The sequence below is a fragment of the Grampus griseus genome, assembly GCF_964374135.1.
Source record: "Grampus griseus genome assembly, chromosome: 2".
NCBI classification, from domain to species: domain Eukaryota; kingdom Metazoa; phylum Chordata; class Mammalia; order Artiodactyla; family Delphinidae; genus Grampus; species Grampus griseus.
The window spans coordinates 119,757,387-119,784,483 of record NC_139018.1 but is presented as its reverse complement, the minus strand read 5'-3'; the positions used below and the strand labels follow the sequence as shown (position 1 = coordinate 119,784,483).

Below are 27,097 nucleotides of genomic sequence, written 5' to 3'. Positions count from 1 at the left end.
TGTGCTAGGCAACCCATTCTGATGAATAAGTTGGACCCTCCAGAAGTTGCCCTGAACATAACCTCCATACTCTAGATCTTTTTTTATGGAGGTAATTTATGTTAAAGTGAACATTTAGGACTGAATTCGTCTCATGCTACAAAGTTGTGTATTACAGGAGGAAAGGGCCTTTTCTTGATGGATGCAGGATGGAGGGGCTATGTTTTCATGAGCCTCTATGCTTTAGGACCAGCTGGTGGTGTCACTTCCTCCTTCCACTGGCTATTCATCAGCGCTCTCTTGAAGCAAGTCATCTGGAGCCGGGAGCCAGGGCCATGAGCCTCTAAAGTAATGTTTTGTAAGTATGGTCAGCTGCCCACTGATCTAAAAATATCTGCCCTTTCTCCCACTCTTAATAGCAACCTAAATGAGTAATTGAAATCTACTAAAATTTGGTATTCATAAACTAAAATTAGTACATTATTAGTTTTCTAAGGATTCCAATTCAGTATCCTAAGACATTTGCTTTACAATATCAACACAGACACATGGTGATAGTTTGAATATTTGAATATCCAGAGTTTTCAAGGAAGCCTAGTGCAACACCAGTGTTGCGTTTTCTTAGTTTATGGTTTTCACTTGATGCCACTTTTGCTTTTTAATTATAAGTTTAGCTTCAGCTTGTTTTAATTTGATATGAGTTGTTTGGTAAGTTTTCCAAAACATCAGATTATAAAGCTTGTGTTTAGTATACAAAAAGGGAACATTTATTGCAGAAGCAGATGTAATCCCCAGAGAATTTGCTTGTGTAATGACAATTGTGTTGTCTCTGTGAATTTTGTGTTTACATGATGATGGCACTGAATTTTTAGCCTTTTAAACAACCTGCAATATATAGTTGTATCATAAAACTAGTGGGCTATTATGTTTTATAGGATGTTTTATAATATAAAATCATATCTATAATCTCACTCTTCAGATTGTTCATTTTGTTTCACTCCAATTTTTGATCACTAAACTCTTTGAGAGCCAGTACCTAAGTGTCCTAGTGGCCAGGTGGAGAAGGAAAAAACTTATTAATACAACAGTGACATGACATTTCTTGTCTATCAGATTGGTGGAACTTTTTTCATTATCACGGTATCCAATATTGGCATTACTGAGGAAAAACATGATTTGGTAGCATGTATTTTAAGAGCCTTAGAAATGTTCATTCTCTTAGACCCAGTAATATGACTGAGCAGTGTATCTTAAACAGTAACCAGATCAATAGAGGTGGAATAGTGAGAGGGTGGAGAGAATTCAGGACCTGCCTGAGGGAAGAGAATGCAGAGGGGCCTAACAAGGCCATTGGGAGTCAGGTTCTGGTTACAGATAATCCAAATCAAAGTTTGTCTTTGACACCCTAAAGGAATGAGACATCAAGAATGCCGCCCTGGGGCTGTAAAAAAAAGCCCTGCTACTTGGAAATTAGAAGTGAAGCAGATAAGAAGCATATCTAAAGGGAGAAAAGAGGTGATCTCTCAATAGGTGGTTGACAGCGGTTTGGGAAACCACCAAGTCAATCAATCAAGGTCACTCTAACCAGAGTGTGCTGTATCCTGGGGGGGGGGGGGGGCGGGGGCACAGGGGGAGAGGGAGATGTGCATGGACAAAAACAGACCAAGTTGCAGACATGAGTGATGTCTAGAACTCTCCTCCATTAGAGAGAGTGCTCTGTACTATCAGGTTCTGCTTGGTTGCAGACGTATATCAAACTGGCTATCAGAGCCAGATGACCTTGACAATTAAGGTCACCCAAACAGCCTGGCTGTTATGATTCCCAAGGCAGCCTCCTGATAATCATGTGGTTCTACACTTCCCTGCAGAGGGAGAATACACAGATTGAACTACCTAAATAAGGATTCTGATCCAATTACCAGTTCTCAGTGTAAATGAATCACTTATCACACCAGACCTGAACTGTGGTCACCTCAGCCCCCGGGATGACCTGTTAGGACGGCCTTCAGGCTTCCTTTACATCTTGAGAATAGAAAACTCGGCACTGTGCAAGAGCTTGAACTAGAAGTTGGGTGACCAGGTCTGGTTGAGGCTCTGTGCCCTCTAGACTTCAGTTTCCCCATCAATACAAGGAACGTGTGGACATAACTGATAAATCAGACGATTTCACATTCTAACATTCCAGTATCCCGGGAGAACCAGGTCCTGTGCAGAACGCTGCCGGGTCAAACTCCCAGGTCCTCCGAGCTGAACTCTTGATGTTTTGGGGGACAGGATGGGTTTGAGGCCACCTCGGCCACGCTTGCGAAGCCTCTGGGATACGTGTTTCCAGCAGGAGGGAAGGGAGGGCGAGGAGAGAAAAACGAGGACGCGAATTCTACCCAGACAACTAGAATCCTGGGATAAGGCCAAGAAGCCTCCACAGCTATGTGGACTGGGAGGAACTGCAAGGTGCCACTCAAGAGCTGAAAGCCTGCTAAATGGCTACTCACCAAAGGGAGGGGCGGGGCGGAATCTGGAAGAGCCAATCATAAACAAGAAATCCAGTTTTGTAGTGAGGTGGCCGAGTTCTGACTGGGGTGACCACCGAGAGAAGGCGGGGTGGGATAGCAGAAAGACCATCCGAAGCCCGATCTCGGAATTTCTGTTCGCAGCCTCTTAGGCCGGGGACAGGGCTGGAATAGCCCAGGTCGGCCTGGACGGGCCTCGCCTTCCAAGAGTCTGCGCTGATTGGCGGCGGTGGGATCTCGAGGAGCCAATCAGAAGTCAGGACTCTCGGTCCCGGACGAAGGGCGGACCCAGGAGCTGCGAGTCAGGCGAGACCTCCGAGCTAGAGCGGAGGACTGCGGCTACAGTCCCGGGCTGCTGGAGAGCGGGAGTCACCTCAGGACCTCGGGTCGTTGCGGGTGAGCTGGGTGGGGAAAGCAGAGACGAACCCCAGAACCCTCTGGGAGTCTGGCCCAGAGAGCAGGGAGGCTTGCTGCAAGTCGGGCCAGGAGTCATGAGCCTCGGGCTTCTCCCATCCTTGATCCACGTCAGACTCGCTGCGTAGGTGATGCGCAAGTCACCTTCCTCCCTGGATCGCACCTGTAACCCAGAAGGGCTGGGTTGAGATCCCAGAATTGGGGCGAAGGACCCGAGAAGCCATCTGGTCCAACTCTGCCAGACCTGTGCGGAGACCCTGACAGAGGGGAGGTACGGCGCCTGGCACTCACGGCCAGGTGTCTGGTGGGAACAATTTCTAGGGCTCGACAGGACCTCACTAAAGTAATAACGCTCTGAACTTGTGTGTCCTCCTTCTCCCTTATTTTCCTGACTCTTCTGCAGCCCGCTCGCCCACCACTCTTTCCCTCTCACCCAGAAGGAAGACACTCACAGCACCTGTTGTTGTCTTCTGAAAAACTACAGATTCTAGGGCTTCCCTGGTGGCGCAGTGGTTGAGAGTCCGCCTGCCGATGCAGGGGACGCGGGTTCGTGCCTCCGTCAGGGAAGATCACGCATGCCGCGGAGCGGCTGGGCCCGTGAGCCATGGCCGCTGAGCCTGCGCGTCCGGAGCTTGTGCTCCGCAACGAAAAACTACAGATTCTAGTTTCCCTGCCTTTCTGTTTCCTGATTCCCTTCGAGGGTAAACGGCCCCATGAGCCTATTGAGTAAAGGCAACCCTCCTTTCGTTAGTTCCTCTGATATTTAATAAGAGTCTGGGCTGGGGGTACAGAGATTTACTGGGTATAATCCTTGCTCTCCAACCTTGGAAGGGCATAGCAGAAAGAATTGCAGGTCAAGAAGGGCAATTTGGAAGACATGCTAAGGTAGAATTTACTAGACTTGGTAACACTTTGAGAGTGAGGGAGGGGAATCAAGAATGACTCCTGTTTATTTTCTGGTATACTTTACACGAAGTGCAGAGTTTAAGGTCCAGCTCCCCTGGTTGTAGGACAAAGGTTTTGAGATTCTGGCATAAGCCCTGGAGTTGGAAAACATTTGCTTCCTGAGTGCTTTCTCAGAAGCCAAGTGAAACACTGTTGGCAGGAAATATAGATCAACTACCTACAGGATTTGAGTTCCCTTCTTTGCCCCCTCCACCCATGCAAAAGACATTTGGTTAAGACAGACATTTCTTAACATATATTTCTCTGTATTTACTTACTTACAGCAGCTGACTTGATCTGTGTCATTAGTTCCATAATTTGGAGTCTTTGTAGACAAAGAAAAAAAGGCAAATTTAAGCTCAAAAAGAAAGAACTTTAGAAAGAGAATGTTAGCACTAGAAGGGATTTTTAGGGATGATCTAGTCCAACTCCCTTTTAGAGGAGATGTGAATAGTCAAAAATTTCAGACGCTAGGTATAAAATATGTTTTATTTCTCCCAGCAGAGCACCTCCTTTCTTCATTAAAAAAAAAAATTAAAAAAATTTAAAAAATTAAAAAAAAAATTTTGGTAAAATACACTTAACCAGCACAACTTTTTGTTAACACCAGGCTGTCTTTTGATGGCTAGAGCTGCCAACATTGCTTTACATTGCTTTAGAAAACAAGGGCGCTTCATGTAGAGGCTTAACAAACCCCATTCAAGAATGTTACAGAAACATTTTCTAGACTGGAAGGCAGATTGGCCTTCACTAACTGCCTCTAAGCGTCCTTCCAACTTGAAGTATTTATAATTCATATCAAATTCAGAGTTATCCTGACATCTTTAATGCTTTAGGATTTGAAAAATTACTCCAGGATTTCGTCTTGAATTTAAAGCTTTAGTTCTTATTACATTCTGAATATGGGCCTTACACCTGTTTATAAATCTCCAGAAGGAATGTTAAAATCCCATGTGAAGTCTTAAGCCCATATACAATGTGACGGGATATATTGGTTCCCAGAAGTTTCAGGTGCAAAGATGGTTTCAAACCCCATTTAGGCTTTGTCACGTGTCTTTAGTAAACAAAATCTGAACGACTTAATTTGCTTCTGAAAGCAAATGCACTGGTCAGAAAGCAGACATGAGAAGCAATTGGCAAGAATGCAATAACTATAACAGGTGGTGGAAACCTACAGCGGCACAAGGGGCTATGCAAGTTTAGAGGCAGGTGGAATCACTTAGGTTAGGAGGATCAGGCAAGGAGGGATGGGGAGGGGACTGGCATTTGGGGTTTATACTCTTATCACTTGAGTCATCAGGCTATAGTCTTGGGGCTGAGTCAGGGAGGGGGTCATATAGGAGAGCCCTAGTGTGCCTCCCTGAATTTTATCCCTTTCCCTTCACTGGAATAAGTTGGACTTTGTCTGTCATAGATCTGAAGTGATTAGACATTAACAGGCATATGCTCTGATTTGGGGAGCTCTGAGAAAGTCCTAAGATCCCACCCCACCATCTGTCCTAGCCAGTCTCTCACAAAGCCTTTTCCTTAAGGTAAAATTTATATTCAGTGAGATTCACAGATCTTACTCTGACCTAAGTTTTAAGCTAAATTTTGACAAATGTTTACACCCATGTAACCAAAACCTAGTCAAGATACAGAACATTTTCCTCCCAGAAAGTTGTTCCCTCATGCCACCTTCTTGCCAGAAGCAACAGCTGTTCTGATTTCTATCAACAAGAGCTGTTTATGAGATTCTTTTTATATAACATTACATCCCTTGAACAGCAATCTAACTTGCACCCTAAAATGCAACCCATCCCCAAGATGTTATTAATTATTTACAATTTACTATGAAGGAAGGGTTGGAATAAAACTATTTTGGGAAAAGGGGGAGGCGAGATTGCAAAGATCTTAAATATTTGGGTCCTAAAGGATATTCAGAAGCCTTACATTGCCTCCTGTCTCTCTCTCTCTCTCTCTCTCTCTAGATATATATGTATATATATATATATATATATATATACACTCAGGAAATATGCCAAGTATGTGCAGCAGAGGGTGGCATTATCAAGGGGAAGAAAACAGTCTCCCCCATCCTATATATCCAACTCATATTTACTAACTCAATTCAAATCCATCTTCTCAAGAATATCCCTAGGCTGTAGTAATTTCTGTCTCCCCTGAATTTCTACCACAGTTTTTGTAGATATTAATTTCATAGGGCATAAACTCAGAAGCACCTTTACTTTTTATAAGCGACCTTAATTATTTATTTATTTATTTATTTATTTATGGCTGTGTTGGGTCTTCGTTTCTGTGCGAGGGCTTTCTCTAGTTATGGCAAGCAGGGGCCACTCTTCATCGCGGTGCACGGACCTCTCACTATCGCGGCCTCTCTTGTTGTGGAGCACAGGCTCCAGACGCGCAGGCTCAGTAGTTGTGGCTCACGGGCCTAGTTGCTCCGCGGCATGTGGGATCTTCCCAGACCAGGGCTCGAACCCGTGTCCCCCTCATTGGCAGGCAGACTCTCAACCACTGCGCCACCAGGGAAGCCTCCTTAATTTTTATTTTAAGCCCCTAGTCTGCTTAATAGTAGAAATTTTATTCTTTACAATTTAAGGTAAACTTAGTCACTTCAGTGATAATTCAGTCATTTCAGGTTTATACTCAATTCAGTGTTTTCTTTGGCATTCTATCAGTTTATCACTTACTGCCTTATAACTTGTTTTGAACAGCTTTTATGTTTTTTATTATTTGGGATATCTGTGACCATGAGTTAACTTTTCAGAGCCCTCTAAGTGCATTTCCTGTCTCCCACAGTGCTTCACGTGATGCTTTGCACATCAGCCCACCCTTCAAAGTATGTGCAATAAGCTAGATGATGACCTTTATAATTTAACACAGAAAAGTAAGATCACTGTATTTGAATTTATATTTTAAACCAAAACTGATGGTAATATAGTCCAAAGTACATAATTATGGATTAGGAGTCTAGCGGGCTGAGTTCTCACTGTAACTTTATATATAACTTTGAGCAAGACACTAACCTCTCAGGACCTAACTTCCCCCTTTAAATAAAGTTCATGGTACTGGGAGGGGTGGAGGAATTGGTGATACCAAGGTACTTTCCTGGTCTTCATTCTGTCCCTGGGAACATACCTTTTGCTTGAGAGGTGAGTTTAGAAATCATTTATGGTACAAGGATTTTTATTCACTGCTTTTTTATCTCATACACTCATTTAATTTTTTTAACTTTATGAGTGAAAATTCATAATCAAGAGAAATACAGAATCAGTACTGGGAAACATTATTGGTCTGTCTTAAGAAAAATATTTTAAATAAGTATATTCATTATATGTCCCTTTCTTAGTTTATTTGTTTGGGGTTTTTTTTTTTTTCCTTAGAAATAATGTCAAGTGGAGGTGGTCAGCAATCACAGGCTCTTACCAAACCCACTTTCAGTGAGGTACAAGCCTCTGCATTAGTGGAATCGGTATTTGGATTAAAAGTTTCCAAGATCAAGCCACTTCCTAGCTATGATGACCAAAACTTTCATGTATGCATTTTAAGAACCAAAGACACTACAGATGGCCCAAATGAGTATGTCCTCAAAATAAGCAACAGCGAGTCAAGCAAAACTCCAGACCTGATTGAAGTGCAGAGTCACATCATCATATTTCTGAGAGCAGCTGGATTTCCAACGGCCTCCATGTGTTGTACTAAAGGAGACAACTTAACCTCTCTCATATCAGTAGGTACGAGACTACCACTGGTCGTCACCTGTCCATGTGCATTACTGCATTTTGGCTACAAGTAGAAATATCAAGAACAGGTACGTCATTCCAAGTGTAGACAGGGTTACTTTTTCAGCAGTTGGGAGAAGCCACAGCATCACCCAAGTAGAGACTGGGGCTGTGATTCAGAAGTGGTTAGAGCCTGGGTCTGGTGTAACTCTTCTGCCTGGGAAGGATCTGATGGATGAACAACTAAAGGGACATGTGGAAACTAAGGGCACTTTTATTTTTAATTAGGAAAATAATTAAATATTTTTATTCATCAGATCAGCTGTATATTTCAGTGCTGTGATCTTGTAGAAAGAACACAGAATCAGGAATTTTAGATCCCAGCTCTGTAATTACTGTACATGTGACCTTGGGTACACAACTTAAATTCTTAAGGAAACCTCATCTGTGAAACTTGGTTCCTCTCAATTCTAAATGCTAAGATGTATCTTTCTTTTTTTCTTAAGATGTATCTAATAGAGCTCTCCAAGCAGCAGTTTGTCCCTAAAGAAGCCTGTGATTCTGAAACACTCATTTCTTTATCATTCCTTCCTCGATTTTAAATTTATAAAAAATGTTTTTTAGGCCTTCACTTACCAGAGCAGGTGATTTATGTTTAGAGCTAAGGCCAGCAGACTTGGGGCCACAGTTATGTTAGTATGTAAATGGCTGGTCCCAATGTCCTAATGTCTGTCTGTTGTACCTGCTTGCTTGATCCATTCGGCCCTGCTTCACAGAATCCTGCTGACTTGTCCTAGGTTAGCGTGTTTTTTCTCTTGTTCTGTATTATTCTTTGCAATAGTAATTGGAAAGGCAGAATAGCTTCTCCTCTTTTTTTTTTTTCAAGAATAATTGACAGGATATATACTTCCATCCATCTAGATAGTGGCTCTGAAATCAAAAGCTACTTGGTGAGGCTGCTGACGTATCTGCCAGGAAGGCCTATAGCTGAGATTCCCAGCAGCCCCCAGCTATTATATGAAATTGGAAGAGTAGCTGCCAAGTTGGATAAAACACTGGAGGTAAGATCTGGAGTTTTATTTTGCTTATAAGAATTTTTTATGTGTTGGTTTTGATTTATTTTATTTTAAATACACCTAGGGTCAGACTCTTTTTTTATATGGCGCCTCTTAACGTGTTACGAAGGAAATAGGGTAGTAGATACATACATTTTATGACAGTAAAAGATTTCTTTCTGCCCAGGTCTGTACTTTACTAGTCTACTAGCAAGATTACCTACATCTTTAGAAATCCATGGTATTCTTTATGCTGCTCACTGAAAACAGTCTGCATTCACAAATTAAAACCTGAAGTTTTCATCCAGATAAGACATAGCCAGACCTCTAAATGAAGCAATAGCTGTGTTACAAATGGATTGAAATGACTTGTATTAAGGATGTTGTGGTCCTATAGAAATGGTACCTTGTTTGACAAAGATTTTTCCAGACCTACCGAAACATCTTCATTTAATCAACAGATGTTCACTAAGTACCTCTTCTATGGCAGGCACTGCGGGAAAGGTAAAGATTCCCCTGTCCTAGAGGAGTGTGTTCCCGGGGGACAGATAGACACTTTCTTGAAAAAGTAAACAACAGTTTGTATGAGTAAAACATTTCCAATTACTCACTAAATCCTAGCCAGTCTACCTCTCAAATGTCTCTACAATCCATCTTCTTCTTTCCATTCCTGCCTCGACTATCCCGCCCTGAATTCAGGTGTTTTTCTCCTTCAATGTATTCTTTATACCAGTTCAGAGTTACTTTTTAAAATTACAGATCTGACTATGTCAGTTCTATAGTTAAAACCTTTCGGTGGCCTCTCACTGACTTCAAAGTAAAGGCCGAGGTCCTCAGCGTTTCTTTCAGACAAGGCACTGTGTGGCCTCATCCCTGCCTCTCCCCTGCTTAGTCTCATTGTCCATGTCTCCGCTTTCATGCTTCTCTTACCACCAGAATAGAACTTCCCGTCATTCCCTGAATGTGCCTTTCTGTTTCATGCATCTGTGCCTTTGCATATGCCGTCTTCTCAACCAGTAATACATTTTCCCCTGCACTGAAAAATTCCTACTTATCCTTCAACACACAGCTCAGGCACCACCTCCTCTGTGAAATCTTCCCTGGACCCTTCTTTCTCTTCCCAGGCTGTACGAAGAGGATCACTTCCTTCTCTTTGCTTCATCGGAACTTGTACATCTTGTCAACCCATATGATTCCGTGGGTTGACTGGCCTCTCTGCTCTTCTTGGTGTTAATTGGGGTCACTCATGCAGCTATATTCAGCTGGGAGTTCAGCTGCAGTGCTTCAGATCCTCTCCATGTGTCCTCTTCTCTTCACCTGGTGTCTCATCCTCCAGGATGGCCTTGAGCATCCTTACAACACAGCTGCTGTCTTCCAAGAGAGAGTGCCAAGAGGACAAGCCCCAGTGTACAAATGCTTATCAAGCCTCTGCTTGAATCATGCTAGCTCATATTCCATTGGCCAAAGCATGTGACGTGTCTAATCCCAAAGTCAAGCGGGAGAAGCTGCACAAGGGCATGCACACCAGGAGGCATGGTTCATAGGGAGTCATCAGGGTAACAGTCTATCATGTATGGTATTGTAATTTTGTTGCTTGTGCTTCCTGTTACATATGCTACATAAGAAGAAATGACCTTCTTAAGAAATTGGTCTACATCTTAATTACTCGTCTTTTATCCTTCATGTCTAGCAGTGTCAAACACATAGTACGTATTCAAGGAGGGCTTCATAAAAAAAAATTTTAACTAAAAAAAAAAAACTTTTGAGCTAGTTCTTAAAAGTTTCAAATCCATCAGTCAGTCAGAGAAAAGGAGGAAGGGTGCTCAGTGAAAGGAAAGAGCATGAAAAAATCATGGCAGTACAATGACTATGTTCTAGAACCTCTGAATAATTCACTGTGGCTGGAGTATAGGGGTTAAACCTGAGAGAGACAGGGGATAAAGTTGGAAACATAGGGTGGAGTCAGATTATAAAATATGTTACCATATATGACACTAAGGAGTTTGGACTTTGTCTTATTTGCTTGCTCAGTAGGGAGACTTGGAGGGTTTTTAAACAGGAAAAAAAAATCTAATTTATAGCCCTCTGAGGGCCCATATGATAGGTAGATTGGCAGAAAGCCAGAATGGAGGCAGGGAATGCATCTAGGAAGCTAATGCAGTAATCAGGAAAAAGCTGATTGAGGGCTTGAACCAAGAAAAGGTTCAAGATATATTTAAGAGACAGAGCCAACCAGGGCTTCCCTGGTGGCGCAGTGTTTGAGAGTCCGCCTGCCGATGCAGGGGACACGGGCTCGTGCCCTGGTCTGGGAGGATCCCACATGCCTCAGAGCGGCTGGGCCTGTGAGCCATGGCCGCTGAGCCTGCACTCCGCAACGGAAGAGGCCACGACAGTGTGAGAGGCCCGCGTACCACAAAAAAAAAAAAAAAAAAAAAGAGAGAGAAAGAGCCAACCAAATTTGGTGACTGATTTAATGTTAAGTGTGTGAGAGAGGAAAGGACTGAGCAGGACATGGACTGTAACCTGAGTTTGCTGGGACACAGCTCCATTCTAAAGTAGGCAGGGTTCTCTCTGGTAGCAATCAAGTGGTTGCCTCCACAGCCTAGAACAAAGGACCAGAGGGAGGGGAAAATGTCAGAGATGGGGTCTAGAAAGTGTTGAGATCTGTGGAAGCTAAGGCTTCCTGCCGTACAGGAAAGCAGATCAGCCTCTACGCATTTCACGTGTGCTCCATTAGTAGCCGGTGGGATCAGCCTGCCTGCTCCCACTCCCTGATTCTGTCCACAGTTTTTTTTTCTATCTGGTTGGTGCTTTAGAGAAAAGAGTAAGGTAGAAACTTAAGGAGAGTTAAGTGAGAGATGAGACAGGGCTGAGAACACTTTAACAATAAGCTTTAGGAGATTTTTTTAATTCTCTCTACCTTCAGAGACTTGATATTTATAGTCTTCTGCAAACAAGGGAAAAATTCTTTGGTATTTTATAGTAGAAGTGTATTTCTTGTAGGCAGCATGCACGTGAGTCCTGCTTTTTTATCCAATATGATAATCTGTGACCTCCAGTTGGGATGTTTAGACCATTTACATTTAATATGATTTTTTATATGGTTAGGTTTAAGCCTATCATCTTGATATTTGTTTTCTATTTGTCACATCTATTCTTTATTCTCGAATTTGCTTTTTTTTCTGCCTTCTTTTAGTTCGTGTATTTTTTTATTTCATTTAATCTCCTTTGTTGGCTTATAGCTATAACTCTGTTTATTTTAGTCATTACTTTAGGGTTTATAGACTACATCTTTAACATCACAGTCTATCTTCAAGTTATATCATTTCATGTATGGTATATGCACCTGACATAGTATACTTCTGTTTCTTCCTTCCTGTCCTTATTCTATTGTTGTCATACCTTTTACTTATACATTGTTATTATTTTTGTTTAAACTTTCAATTATCTTCTAAAGAGATTTAATTAGGAAAAAATGATATATTTGACTATATGGTTACCTTTTCCTGTGCTCTTCATACTTTTTGTAGATCCATATTATTTCCTTCTACCTAAAGGACTTCCTTTAATATTTCTTGCAGTGTGGGGCTGCTGGTAATGAATTTTTTCAGCTTTCTTATGTCTTTGTTTCACCTTCATTTTTTTTTTTTTTTTTTTTTGCGGTACTTTGGCCTCTCACTGTTGTGGCCTCTCCAGTTGCTGAGCAAAGGCTCCAGACACGCAGGCTCAGCGGCCATGGCTCACGGGCCCAGCCGCTCCGCGGCATGTGGGATCTTCCTGGACTGGGGCACGAACCCGTGTCCCCTGCATTGGCAGGCGGACTCTCAACCACTGCACCACCAGGGAAGCCCTCACCTTCATTTTTGAAAGATATTTTCATTGGACATAAACGTCTAGGTTGACTGTCTTTTCCAACATGCTTTAAACACATTGCACTACTTTCTTCTCTTGCATTGTTTCTGATAAGAAATCTGCTGTCAGATGGTTCCTCTAAACGTAATATGTCCTCTGTGTGTGTGTGTGTGTGTGTGTGTGTGTGTGTGTCCTTAAGATTTTCTCTATCTCTACTTTTGAGCACTTTGATCATGATGTGTCTTGGTATAGTTTTGGTCATGTTTCTTGTGCTTGGTGTTCATTGAGCTTCCTTGAGTGGATGCAGTTGAAGCAGTTTGGTGCTTTTGTGTCTTGCTTTCAATACTTGCTGGGTGGGACCAGGGCTGGGTTTAGTCTAGGGACAATTATTTCCCGCTATTAATGCAAGACCCTTCTGAGTTCTCTACCCAATGTCCCATGAACTATGAGTATGATTGGTGGGAACAGGTGCTATTCCTGACCCTGTGTATCCAAGTACTGTTCCCTCTAATCCTTTCAGGTGATTCTTTCCCCAGCGTTGAGTAGCTTCCTCATAGTCATACACTGATCTGCCAGATTCTCAAAGGGAACATTCTCCAGGTCTCTAGAGTGCTCTCTCTCTCTGTAGCAACCTGTTTTCTGGTCATCTATTCTGAAAACTCTAGCAGCTTTGGTCTTCCTAGAGACTCTGCCTCCTCAACTCAGAGAGTTCCCTGGGCTCTGCCTGGGTCTCCCCTCCCTGCACTTCCACCTCTATCAAGGCCAAAATCCGAAACAAACTCACCTCATTTGTTCTCCATCTCTCAGGGATCCCTGTCCTTCATTGCCTGATGTCTAGTAACTTTAAAACTATTGTTTTATATATTTTGTCCAATGTTGTAACTATTTCAACCAGGAGGATAAACCCTGTTACTCCCTCTTGGCCAGAAACTGAAATATATATTACACTCGAAATATTTAGTATTTATTTACCTTTTTATCCCCAAATAGAAATAACTCTTTTTTGATTAAAAGCCCTTTCAGTGACTCATTAAAGCAAGTCAGATTAACATACAAAAAAAATTAAAGTTAATAGTAATCCCATCACCCCAAAATGAGTCACTAAACTATACATTCTGTGAGTCCGAGACCACACTATCCCATAGTTAGTGCTCAGTAAATGTTTGCCAATTGAAAGACTTTTCTCTATGTTGACAATAATTACCATTTCACCTTGCACTCTATTTGTTTATTCAATAGATATTTACTGAGGGTTTGGTTAGTAAATGTTTAAGCATTTCTGTCATAATAGTTTTCAGTTAATTTGGGGCAAATCCATTTGTGGACATCCATTAAAAACATCAATTTGTGAACATTAATATAATTTGGATTGAAGTAGCCTCTCCTAATTAAGTGTACAGTTAGGAAATTTTCTTCATATATTACTTTTATTTAGAAAGACCTTTGAATGGATTGGAAGGCTCAGGAAAGTCTCTCTACCATCCTCAGAATCAAATCTACAAAATGAGCTGTTGAGATGAGTGTCTGTTACAGAGGACTTCTTTATTACTGATCTTTCCTTCGACACTACCTGTGGCCTTTATTAATATGCCCGTTGCCATTGAGGTTTCAACTTTTGCTGCTAAATTCTGAAATGGAAAATACAGTTCTCAGGGGGAGATAGCACCACATTATTGCTGACAGTGAGTTCTGCTGTGTAGTTAACCACCTGCCACTCTGCTGTGCAACTTAAGTTGTCTCGCAGGGGACAGGGGAGTCCTAGAGGAAACCAAGAGAAGCATTTCCCACTAGGTATTATAATGCATTTTATCATGCTTTATTCCCATTGTTCATCCCCTCACCTAACCTCCCCCCATGGCTTTGCAGGTGGTAAGTTTTTAATTTCTGTATAAGCACTAGGAACCACGGAGTCTGCACAAGATACCACACAGGTGCAGAATTTTAATCCCAGGGGTGTGGCAGAGGCTGTGACTGCCCTGCTGGGGATGTGGCTGGGCCATTGAAGCTTCCAGTGGCTGGGCAGGCCTGGGGGGCCCAGAGTACAAGGAGCCCAGAGTACAACGCAGTTCTGGTTGTTGCCATAACTGAGCGTTCACAAGTGAAGGGACCAACTGATCTGTACTGGAATTTGGTTGCTGCTTGGTTCACAAATGGGCTGGAGGTCAATCTTAGGAGATTCATTTAAGTATAAGAAAGAAGAAAATATAGGGTGGGCTTATGAGTGTGATCAGAGCTTCGTAGCAGAGGAAACAAGGTGCTTGAGAAATGGGAATTGGTGTGAGAGGTAGAGGGAGGAAGCTGAAAAGGGGTAGGTTTAGATAGGCTAATAAAGGGTAGTGATTAAACTGTCAGAAACTCAGGTTGGTGTGCTGAGGAGCCAAAGGATGGAAAGGCCAGAGAAGTCAGGCACATAAGCTGCAAGGTTCACATTCAACAAACATTTATTGAGAACCTATTATGTATGAAATCTTTATTTCAGGTCTTAGTTTATCAACAGATGACTATGAGGTTGGTATTTTTTAAATTTTATTTTATTGAAGTATAGTTGATTTACAATGTGTTAATTTCTGCTGTATAACAAAGTGATTCAGTTATACTTGTGTATATATATTCTTTTTCATATTCTTTTCCATTATGTTTTATTACAGGATATTGAATATAGTTCCCTGTGCTATACAGTGGGAACTTGCTGTTTATCCGTCCTATATTTAATAGTTTGTGTCTGCTAATCCCAAACTCTCAGTCCTTCCCTCCCCCACCTCCCCTTCACCTTGGCAACCACAAGTCTTCCCTCTCTATCTGTGAGTCTGTTAATGTTTTGTAGATAAGTTCACTTCTGTCATATTTTAGATTCCACATGTAAGTAATATTGTATGCTATTTGTCTTTCTCTTTCTGACTTACTTCACTTAGTATGATAATATCTAGGTCCATTCATGTTGCTGCAAATGGCATTATTTCATTCTTTTTATGGCTGAGTAATATTCCATTGTATACATGTATCACATCTTCTTTATCCATTCATCTGTTGATGGACATTTAGGTTGCTTCCTAGGTTGGCTTTAGGTTGCATTTAGGTTGGCTATTGTAAATAGTGCTGCTATGAACACAGGGGTGCATGTACCTTTTCAAATTAGAGTTTTCTCTGGGTATATGACCCGGAGTGGGATTGCTGGATCATATGGCAACTCTTTAGTTTTTTGAGGAGCCTCCATGCTGTTTTCCATAGTGGCTACACCAATTTACATTCCCTGTGAGGTTGGTATTGATACCTGATCTCACTGTTAAGGAAACTAAGATCTGAGATATTAAGTGATAAAACCAGTTGAAACCCAGATCTGTCTGATTCCAAGTCCAGATCCCAAGTATTCTTCCCACTACTCCATACCAGAGTGGGATGCACGGGGTAACAGTGCTACCATTTTAGAAACTGACTCGGAGCCTTCCCTGAATGGACGGTTGCTCTATTGCAAACCAAACAAGAGTGTTATATTTTGCCTTCTTTAAAAATAAAAGTAATATATGCACATGGTAAAAGTATCAGTACTGAAGCAGTACTGAAAGGTGTAAAATGAACCTTTTTTCTCTCTACCATCATTTTCATTATTAGTTCCTTTCCAGTCCTACTCCCCAGAAGTCACAACTCCTAACAGTGTTTTTCAGTGCTTACTGTGTAGAGTATTTTTGTGATCCACAGTGACATTTAACACAGCAGATGGTCAGGAGATTCAAAACCATGTCATGTGAGGAACAACTGAAGGAACTAGAAAGGTTTACTCTACAGAAGAGACTGTGGGGCAGAAGTGCTGTCTTCAGATATCAAGAGGACAGTCATGTGGGGGAGAACTAATCCTGTTCCCGTGGCCCCAGAGGTCACAGTTGGAACCCATTGCATAGACACTATGGGAGAGGCAGCTTTTAGCTCTGCAAAAGAGAGAACACAGAGCCATCTCAATGAGGGTAAAAAGTACCTCCTGCAGGAAGTATTCAAACAGAGGCTACATGACCACTTAGCAAGGACATGATAATAGTAACAGGAGCATCAAGGGGAGGTTTTCAAACTCCAGGTCATGAGAGTGGGTGTTAAAATCAATTTAGAGGAACATTTTTAAAGAAATAGAATAAAGTGAAAAATCTCAGAATACAGCACATGTAAGGTTGTAAGTATTGTTACAGAAACTTTTTTCCCCTAGGTGTGTGTTACCTGTATACCAGGTTGCAATGTAAAACGTATTTCTTACTGCAAGTCATGGTCAAAAAAATTTGAAAGCTACTCCACTGGGTGGACACCAAGACCCCTTCAGGCACTCACTGTGTGAAAGGGGTCTGGACTGGAGTCTGCAGACCCGGGTCCCCCCTCAGCCCCATAGTGGCAACTCATCATCCTTCTCTGAACTTTTCTTCATTTGTGCAATGATGGTCAAAGCCATTTAGAACTTTAGATAGAGTGGTCAACATCTAAAGGCCTTTCCAATTCTAGAATTGTCTATGCTAAGAACATTCATTTATTCAATAGATATTGCTTGAGCAGTGCCTTCTATGCGCCAGGCACTGTTCTAGATGTGGGGATACAGAAGTGAACAAATCAGGCCCAAAACAAGCTCCTGACCCTCATGGAGCTTACGTTCTAGCAAGGATACCAAGGTAAGTAAGGGAATCATGGTGACTGTTAGACAGCATTTTGTACCAAGTGCTTACAAAGAAAAAATAAGCAGAGAGGAGGGATATGAAATATTGGAGAGAGGGTTGAAATTTTAGATGGAGTGGTCAAGGAACCCTCCCCCAGAAGGTGATTTCTGAGTAAAGACCTGGTGGAAACGAGGGCATTAGCCATACGGATTCCTGGGGTCCCCAGGAGGAAGAAACAGCAAACGTAAAAGGGTGGGAACGTGCCTGTCATGTTCCTTGAACAGCAGGGAGGCCAGTGTCAGTGTGATTAGAAGAGAGTGAAAAAAAGTTGTTGAAGATGAAGTCGGAGAGGGAGCAGGGGGCCCAGCACAGAGTTCTTTAGAGCTGCCTCCATTCCTTTGGTAGGCTGCAGATGGTGACACCTATCTTTGCCCAGTTGTGAGGGTCGGGGAAGATGGGAATGTGTTCTCAAAACTATGAGATCCTCTAGAAATAGGATGTTATTACCACTTTGTGGATGAAGGTAAATGGAGCAAGTCAGTGACCATGAGAGAATGCCAGCTCTTTCCCTAAGGCACACCCAGCCCACCCTTTGGAGGGTGCGGACCTCTCCATAGTGGTTGTGCTGTTAAAAGTCTAAGAGTTTCTTTGCTTTTGATTTAGAAATTCCATCACCCAAAGTTAAGTAGTCTTCATCGGGAGAACTTCATCTGGAATCTGAAAAATGTTCCTCTTTTGGAGAAATACCTGTATGCCTTGGGCCAGAATCGGAATCGAGAGATTGTCGAACAGGTTGTTCAGCTGTTCAAGGATGAAGTAATGACCAAATTAAGTCAGTTTCGAGAATGTGAGTATCCCCCCATTCAAATCAGTATTTTTCTTGATTTTTAAATTGTCAAATTTCAAACCATCAGCAAAGTATGGAGGTACAACTTAGCTTTATCAAATCTTAAAACTTTGTCAGATTTGCTCCTGTTGCTTTTAAAGAATAATACTTTCACTTCCCTTAAAATTGCTACATTTGAAGCCCCCTCTAAACTTTACATGATTCTACCTCTCCCCTCCCTACTAAATTTGCATATGTTTTAATATTACTACATATGTATATATTCATAAATTACCTACAGTAGTATTTTGCATGCTTTCAAACTTTAGATAAATGGCATCACACTGTATATTATCATTCTACAACTTGCTTTTTTATTCAACATTGTTTTTCAGATTGATCCATTTAATATGTGTAGTTCTAGTTCATTTAGTTGGTTAGCTTTAACTGCTGAATAATATTCCATAGTGTGTGTGTGTGTATGTGTGTGTGTGTTCCATAATTTATTTTAATGTAATTTTTTTGGGTCTATCCTCTTGTTAATGGAATCTTAGTTGGTTCCTTTTTCTTTTTCTGTATAAATGATGCTACAATGAGCAATCTAGGGCATATCTCCTTATGCACATGCACAACAATTTCTTTAGGGTGTAACAAACCTTCTGACCCAGAATGAAGTACTGGTCAAAGGGCAAGGAACTGAGGGGGCATTTCTAGTAAAGCCGAGGATAGGCTTTGAACATCCTTTTTGTCCTCTGCTTTCTGTAATAGTCAGCTCAGGCTGCCATTAAAAAAACACAAATGACTGGGTGGCTTAAACAACAGAAATGTGTTTCTCATAGCTCTGGAGACTAGATGTCTGAGATCAGGGTGCCAGCATGGTCAGGTTCTAGTAAGGACTCTCTTCTCTCTGTGTCCTCCTCATATGGTGGAGAGAGAGCCAGCAAGCTCTCCAGTATCTCTTCTCATGAAGACACTAATCCCATCAGGAAGGCCCCACACTCAGGATCTCCCCTAAACCTAATTACTTCCCAAAGGCCTCATCTCCAAATACCATTGCACTGAGGGTTAGGGCTTCAACATAGATTTGCAGGGAACTCGGGGTAGGGGGGTGAGTGGGCACAGTTCAGTCCAATGGCACTTACTTTGTGTAAACACAATGTGGTAAAAAAAAAAAAAAAGGAGTTGATTTTTTTCCCCCTCAAACCTGTTTCTCCCTCCCAGTCATCTTCATTCCGTTAAAATAGTATCCACCATTCGCTTAGTTAATCTGACCAAAAACCTACAAGTCATCAGCTTGACTTTGTTCTTTCTCCCACACTTCACATCCAGTCAAATTCTATCAGTTCTAACTTCAAAGAATACCCTACTTCTAACCCTGTTCCCCACATTTACTACCACCACTTGGTCCAAAATACCATCATTTCTCAAATGGATTATTGCTGTAGCCTCCTAACTGGTCTCCCTGTCCCGTCTCCCTGCAGTATATATTCACTTGTGTCTTACCTTTTTTTTTTTCTTAATAGTACTTCTGTAAGATTATCCATGTTGTTGCATGTGGCTATAGCTTATTTTTAAATTTTATTACTGTAGAGTGTGTGATTCATAAATATACCACACGTTAGCTATTCTACTTTTCAAAGATATTTGAGTTCTTTCCAGTTTGGGTCTGTTAAGAACAGTGCTCTGTGAATATTCTTGTGTCTCTTGCTATACATGTTCATGAGTTCTTTGAGTATATGACTTCATGAGCTCAGGGGTAGGATTGCTGAATCATAGTTCATGTCCATTTTCAACTTCAGAGATAATGCCAAACAAGGTGGCATTATTAATGCCAAGGTGGTTGTATGACTTTGTACCACTACTAGCAGAGAATAAAATTTATATTCCTCTACAACCTTTGTACTATCAGACTTTAATTTTTGCAAATCTGATGTGTGTGTAATGGTTGCTTATTGTGGTTTTAATACACATTTCCCAATTATTGGCCATTTGGATATATTCTTTTGTGAAGTGCCTATTCAAGTCTTTTGCCTGTTTTTCTATTGGGATTTTTTTCTCATTGATTTTAGAAGTTCAAAATATTTTCTGGATACAAGCCCCTGGTTGGTTATATGTGTTACAGATATTTTGTTCCATTCTGTGGCTTGTCTTTTCACTCTCTTCATGATATGCTTTGATGAATAATCCTTAATTTATTGGTTGAAAATATATCAATCTTTTACCTCATGGTTAGTGTTTTCTGCAAGAAATTTTCCCTACCTGTGGTCATGAGATATTACCCCATATTATCTTCCTAAAGTTTTAGTTTTTTGCCGTTCATAATAGGCCTATAATCCATCTGGAATTTATTTTTATATATGGTGTGAATTTTTCTTATGGCTGATAAATTTTCTCACCAACATTTATTGAAAAGCCATGTTTTTCCTTTTGTTTTCCAGTACTACCTCTGTTGTAAATCAAATATGTCTTTGGACTCTATTTTACTCTATTGGTCTATTTGTCAGTCTCTGCACCCATACCACACTGTGTATCAGCTAGGCTAGGTCATGCTGCAGTAACAAATAACCCCCAAATTCTTGTGGACTATAATAACAAAGGTTTATGAGTTCCAACTCAAGCTGCAGGTCTATCATGGATTCACTAGGGCTCTGTGTTTTCTCACTTTGGGATTTAGACTGATGGAACTTTCATCAACTGGAATGTTGCTATGGGGAAAGAAAATGTAGTAAATTGTACGCTGGATCTTAAAGCTTCTGCCCTGAAGTGATGTCATTTCTGTTCATATGTAAGTGGCCAAAAAAAGCCGCACGGCCGCATACAACTTTTGGGGAAGCAGGGAATTGCAACCCAGCATGTTCCTAGAAGGAATATAACTGGAATATTTTTGAGCATACCTAAAGATTACCATAGTATCTTAATTTCTTTAACTTTTTAAGTCTTCATATCTGGTAGAACATGTCCTCCCACCTTCTTGTTCTTCTATAAGAGGGTCTTGAGTATTTTTGGTCCTTTACATTTCCATATCAATTTTGGAATCAGCGTGTCATGTTTAAAGACAAATTTTGTTGAGATTTTGGCTAGATTTTGGCTAGAATTGAATCTGTATACACATTTGGAGAAAATGGGTATATATATTTATATTATAAGATTGAGTAAGATAATCCATGAACATTGGTCTACCTCTCCATTGATATAGATCAATAAAAGATATATATGATGAAATTTTTGATTGTCCTTTTACTGTTGACTTCTACAGTAATTGCATTATGGTCAGAGAACGTATTTTGTATCAGTGCTTTCGAGTAGAATTTTCTTCAATGATGGAAATGTTCTGTATTTGTGATGTCTAACACACTAGCTTTTGTGTGGCTACTGAGCACTTGAATGACTGGTGCAACTAAGGAATTGGATTTTTTATTTTATTTAATCTTAATGAATTTAAATGGTAACTTGTGGAAAGTGGCTACTATGTGGGACAGAGCAGCTCTATATGATTTTAGTACTCTGAAATTTGTTAAGATTTACTTTATAATGAAGCATTTGGTAATGTTTAAAAAATGGTCCCTGTGTGCTAAAAAGAATGTATTTAGTAGGTGCTGGGTACAGAGTTATACATATGTCCAGTAGGTCAAATTTGTTAATCATGTTGTTTAAGTTTTCTATACTATTGAGTTATCTTTTTGTCTGCTTGTTCTAATAATTATTAAGAAAAGTATATATAAAATCTCCCAGTCTGATTGTGGATTGTCTATTTTTATTTGTATTTCTGTCAAATTTTGCTTTATATATTTCAAGGCAACATGCATATAAAATTTGAATTGTTGTCTTACTAGGAAATTGTATCTTTTATCAACATAAAGTATCCTTCTTTATCTCTGCCATTGTTTTCTGCCTTAATGTCTACTCCATCTGACATTATATAGCTATCCCGTCATATTTTTGTTCTCTTGATTTTTTCTCTTTTCCATTTTTTCTTTTCCTTTTTGCCCTTCTTTTGAGTGAATTGTTTTTGTGCTTATTATTTTTGTCTTTTTTTTTCTCTCTCTCCCACACTTTGAAAATTATATACTCTCTATTCTTTGAATGATTACCTTAGGAATTCTAACATTTGACTTTAACTTATCAAAGTCTGATATTATTCAAGACAATACAAGGACCTTAAAATACTTTCATTCCATTTATCTCTTTCCTGACCCATATGCTGCTGTTTTAGTAAACTTTAATTCTATATTTTTACCACAAAAGACATTATTATTTTTGTTTTAGAGTCTAGTTTATTTAGATTTACTTATATATTCCCTTTTTATCTTCCAGCACCCCAAACCTTCTGTCTGGAGTTATTTTATTCCTGCCTGAAATACAACCTTCTGAATTTCCTTTAATGCAGTTATCTAATGGTGAACTCTCTCTGATTTTGTCTGAAAATGTTTTTTATTTTGTCTTCATCCCTGAGGAGATTTTCACAGCCTATAGAACTTTAGATTTCATGGGTTTAGAATTTTAGAATTCCACTGTCTTCTAGCTTCCATTGCTGCTAAGAGGCCAGCTGTCAGTCTGTTGCTTTTGTCTTTTTCTCCTTTGGGATGCTTTTCAGATGTTTTCTTAAAATATTTTTTTTTCTTGATCTACTCAGGTTTCTCAAATCTGTGTGTGTACATGGTCTTTCACCATTTATGGAGAATTCTTGCCTCTGCACCTTTCTCTCTTTCTTCTCCTTTTGAGACTCCAATTAAGCTCATGTTAGACCTTCTCACTGAATCCTCTGTGTATATTACCTTCTCGCGCGTGCGCGTGCACGCGTGTGTGTGTGTGTTAATCTTTTTCTCTGCCCGTGCTGCATTTTCAACAATTTTCTAGTTTATCGATTCTCTCTTTACCTATGTCTAATCTCTTAAACCCAACCATTGTGTTTTTAACTTTTTCATTGTATTTTTCAGTGTTAGAAGTTCTTCTTGATTATTTTTCTAGAGTAACTGCCTTGTGGCCAGAGAACATACTCTATATCAGCACACAGGGAAATAAGGTATCATGAGCAAGAACAAGAAACTGACTATAGACACTGAACCAAAGACTTCAGTAATTCGAATGATCAGGCACAGAATATAGTCACACAGCAGCCTGGTTTGGCATTTGGTTTTAAGGCTATATTTTTGTCCTTCTGCCTCCTTGGACCTGCAGTAGTCTAAACAGTGGGTTGTAGCAGATTTTGTCATCCTTTTAAGAGTTGGGAAACCCTCATCACTGCCTTCAGCTTCATGTGGTGAGTCTGTTTCCCAACCAGCAGGTAGCATTTTAAGTTCCTTCTCCCAAAGGGGGAAAGCACACTGCTGATCTGGAACACAATAGACAAGCCTGTGGCTTTATTCCTGCTCACTGCACTGCTTGTGCTTGGCATTTCTATTCTGTTTTTAGTGTATAAATCTATCTTGGTTTTGAGGCTGGCTGTATATTTATTGTTTTCTCTTTTTACTTTTATCATTGCTATGTATATTGGGGTTATCAAAGAATGAATTCACTCTGCCAACTGGATCAGAACTCTTCCTTTTCTTTCGTTAATTCTCAAATTCAACAACTTTTGTCATTTTATTCCAAGCATTGAGTAGCTGTATCATTTCTTAATAGGCCATTGGACATGTGAAGAGAAGCAACAAAATGAGAGAGGTTCTTGCATATACAGATTGCATTAGTGAAGTAACATTTCATTGATTCTAAAATGCCATTTGACTGTACAAGATATCCAATTACTTTATGAACCTCTAGGAAGAAAAAATATTGCCAGTGAAACTATGACATGGCATCAATTGTATGATGAACCCCCAAATCAGAAGCATGTAGTTTACAGTAATATTCATTGCTTTTACAGGCCACCAACTGTGCCATATCACTTAACATGAATTACACAATACTAACTCATATAGAAGAAATCAACATTATATTTAGAAGCTAATATTGTGGACTTTATATCACGTACTTATTATAAAGTACATGACTAACTGCTTCAGTAGGCGTGGACATCCCCATCTCCTCCTAATCCTCACTCAGAGGTTTATTTATTTATTTAATAAATTTATTTATTTTTGGCTGCGTTGGGTATTCGTTGCTGCACACGGGCTTTCTCTAGTTGCAGCGAGCAGGGGCTACTCATCGTTGCAGTGCGTGGGCTTCTCATTGCGGTAGCTTCTCTTGTTGTGGAGCACGAGCTCTAGGCGTGCAGGCTTCAGTAGTTGTGGCTCGCGAGCTCTAGAGCACAGGCTCAGTAGTTGTGGCACACGGATTTCGTTGCTACGTGGCATGTGGGATCTTCCTGGACCAGGGCTCAAACCTGTGTCCCCTGCATTGGTAGGCGGATTCTTAACCACTGCACCACCAGGGAAGTCCCCTCACTCAGTGGTTTAAATCAGTGCTTCTCAAACTATCCATGGTAAAAGTTTGGGGTTTTCTCCCAACCCACTGCAGCCTGATACATGGCCCTACTATTCAAGATTAGTTCACGGCTCACACCACATATGACTTACCATGCACATTTGACAACACCCAAACTGGCCTATACTGTTAATGAGATAAGGCCCCTGTCATACTCTTTGATGAAAAACCACTATGAAATTATCTAAACAGTCTCAATTTCTGTTTTTATTTGATGCAGACTAATAACAGATTGTGGGCCAGCACTAGCCACAGGCCCCCCACTTTGAGCGGTACTGTCTTAAAATAACACCACCTATTCCAGTAATCAAAAGACTGGACATTCGGAATTACCTTGTCATCAGAAATTTCTTTTAGAAATCCTAGGTTAAAATAAAGGCACATCTGGTTCATTCTAGGACTCTTTGCTTCTTATAATAATATGAATACACACACACACGTAGGGGTGTGTGTGTGTGTATACAGGTCTTTTCCCTTTACTTGGCTCATAGCCAAAATCAGGTGTTCACAGTGACTACAGTCTCCATCTTCTGGCCTTGTATTGATGAGAAGCAAAAGCAAAAACAACCACCAAAATTAACTGCTTTTATCCTTTTCAGAGGAAATTATTTTATTTCAAGAAAAAGAGGGATTAGCTCTTTATCTCTGACTGCTTATCAAATTATCTGAATGTCCATACCTGAGGAAGAGAAATGGAAAGAGAATGAACTAGGGTATTGAACAACTGTTTTTACTTGGCTTGATTTTTCTCCTTTCAGGTATCAATCATGGAGATCTTAACGACCATAACATTTTAATAGAGTCCAGCAAGTCAGCCTTTGGAGATGCTGTATATCAAGTGTCTGGGATTTTAGATTTTGATGACATGAGCTATGGCTACTATGTGTTTGAAGTGGCAATCACCATCATGTACATGATGATTGAAAGCAAGACTCCTATACAAGTAGGAGGTCATGTCCTTGCAGGGTTTGAAAGTGTAGTCCCACTGACACCTGTGGAGAGGGGTGCTTTGTTTCTACTTGTTTGCAGTCGTTTTTGTCAGTCACTTGTCTTAGCTGCATACTCTTGCCAGCTATACCCAGAGAACAAAGAGTATCTCATGATTACTGCAAAAACTGGGTGGAAGCACTTACAGCAAATGTTTGACATGGGCCAGAAAGCTGTAGAAGAAATCTGGTTTGAAACTGCCAAGTCCTATGAATCTGGGATCTCCATGTGACCAGACAAAAATGCACACTAACTTGGGTAATTAAAAACCAATAGGACCAAATCTAATTCCATAAAGGGTTTCCCTGCATAATTAAAGATGAATTGATGAAACACTGCAATGCACATGAAACCACTAAGGTCTTCTAGCAATTTCATGACCATTTTTTAAACCTAAGAAAGTACTACATGAACAAGCATGTCTTTCTATGGGTCTCACTTGCCTTGTGTATCAAACATGTAGAGTGATATTCTGAATCAGATAATCTCTCAAGGTCTGTTGCAGCCCTGAGATCAATGATTTTTTTAAACTTTGAAAGGAATATATATGTATAGACATATTCACATATTTTAAATAAGTGGATGTAACACACATACCTAGTTAACATATCACCAATTCTATGAAGCCTTCTCCCAACTCTTTGTTGTCCAGAATCCCATTGTACCCTGTCTTCTGTATGGCACATCACTTCGTATCATGGATGATGGCTGTGTAGTCATCTAGCCTAAGAGCTATTTGAGGTCAGAAACCATGTAAAACTTTTTTTGTCTTTCATCCCTTTTTACACCTGGTATAGTGCCTTTCCCATGGTCTTTAAAAATATTTACAAAATTAATGTATCCTAGAAGAAAGGCTGGAGAAAATAAGGCACACATAGTGCCTTAGGAGGAAACACAGATGGTATTCATAAGAGAAAGCTTTAACTTGTTTGAGAGAGCAATTGAAACTGTAACTCCAGAGATATATGCCAGAACTCACTGGAACTGCAAGTAAGCAAATAACACACCCAGGCAAGGCCACTAACTCCTGAAGTACCGAAATAGTTTTCATATCGATACTAAGAAAGACCCTAAGCAGATATTTTAAAATTCTCTACAATTTATGTTTCTTTTCATAGGAATATGTAATATTGAAGAACATAGCTCACATGTACTACTTGACTTTAATCATACCACTGTATTTCCTTCACTGATTTCTCTTCATGTCCCCCTTAGTATGATATAGTAAATAGCTGTTTACTTCTTGTCATTTTAACCCTCCATTCTCTAGAGATGACTCAAGTCTAGAACCCTGTCCATTCAAACACCTTCTCAGTAGTTATCTCTTTCCATATACATGAGAACACATTGATTCTATATCTCTCCGTCTAATGGCCTACCTATAGAGCTATCTATACTCCCCAAACTAGGTCTCTCTCTGAATTTTCTTGTATCACTCTTGTATCATTCTTATATTCACCTTTAACTTTTCTGTACCTTAATTTCCTTATCTGTAAAGGTGAAGTAGTACCTATCTTATAGTGCCTGTAGTACCTCATAGAGTTAGAGTTCTTAGAAATTAATGCAAAGTTCTTAGCACAGGGCTTGGCACATAGAAAAGACTTAATAAATACTTACTAAATGAATGAACCAGGTTACCCAAACTCAAAATATTGGAGAAGTTTTCTTTTTGCCTCTCTCATATTCAATCAGTGATCTGATTCTTAGGAATCAGAATTTTAGATCAGTAAATGATGATCAAATCCCTGTCCTT

The 27,097-nt window shown here is 40.3% G+C and overlaps 1 protein-coding gene across 2 annotated transcripts; it reads left to right on the top strand.

The window, feature by feature from the left end:
- The first annotated feature begins 2,802 nt into the window (after positions 1–2,802).
- On the top strand, positions 2,803–27,097 carry HYKK (hydroxylysine kinase). Of its 2 annotated transcripts, none has more exons than XM_082648899.1 (5): positions 2,803–2,885; positions 7,235–7,585; positions 8,495–8,634; positions 17,772–17,955; positions 25,116–27,097. In XM_082648899.1, the coding sequence occupies exons 2-5, from the start codon at positions 7,240–7,242 to the stop codon at positions 25,574–25,576; spliced, it is 1,131 nt and encodes a 376-aa protein (XP_082505025.1). In that variant the 5' UTR covers positions 2,803–2,885; positions 7,235–7,239; the 3' UTR covers positions 25,577–27,097. The 2 variants fall into 2 exon arrangements, with proteins under 2 accessions (XP_082505025.1, XP_082505026.1); XM_082648900.1 differs by lacking the exon at positions 2,803–2,885 and adding an exon at positions 6,699–6,738.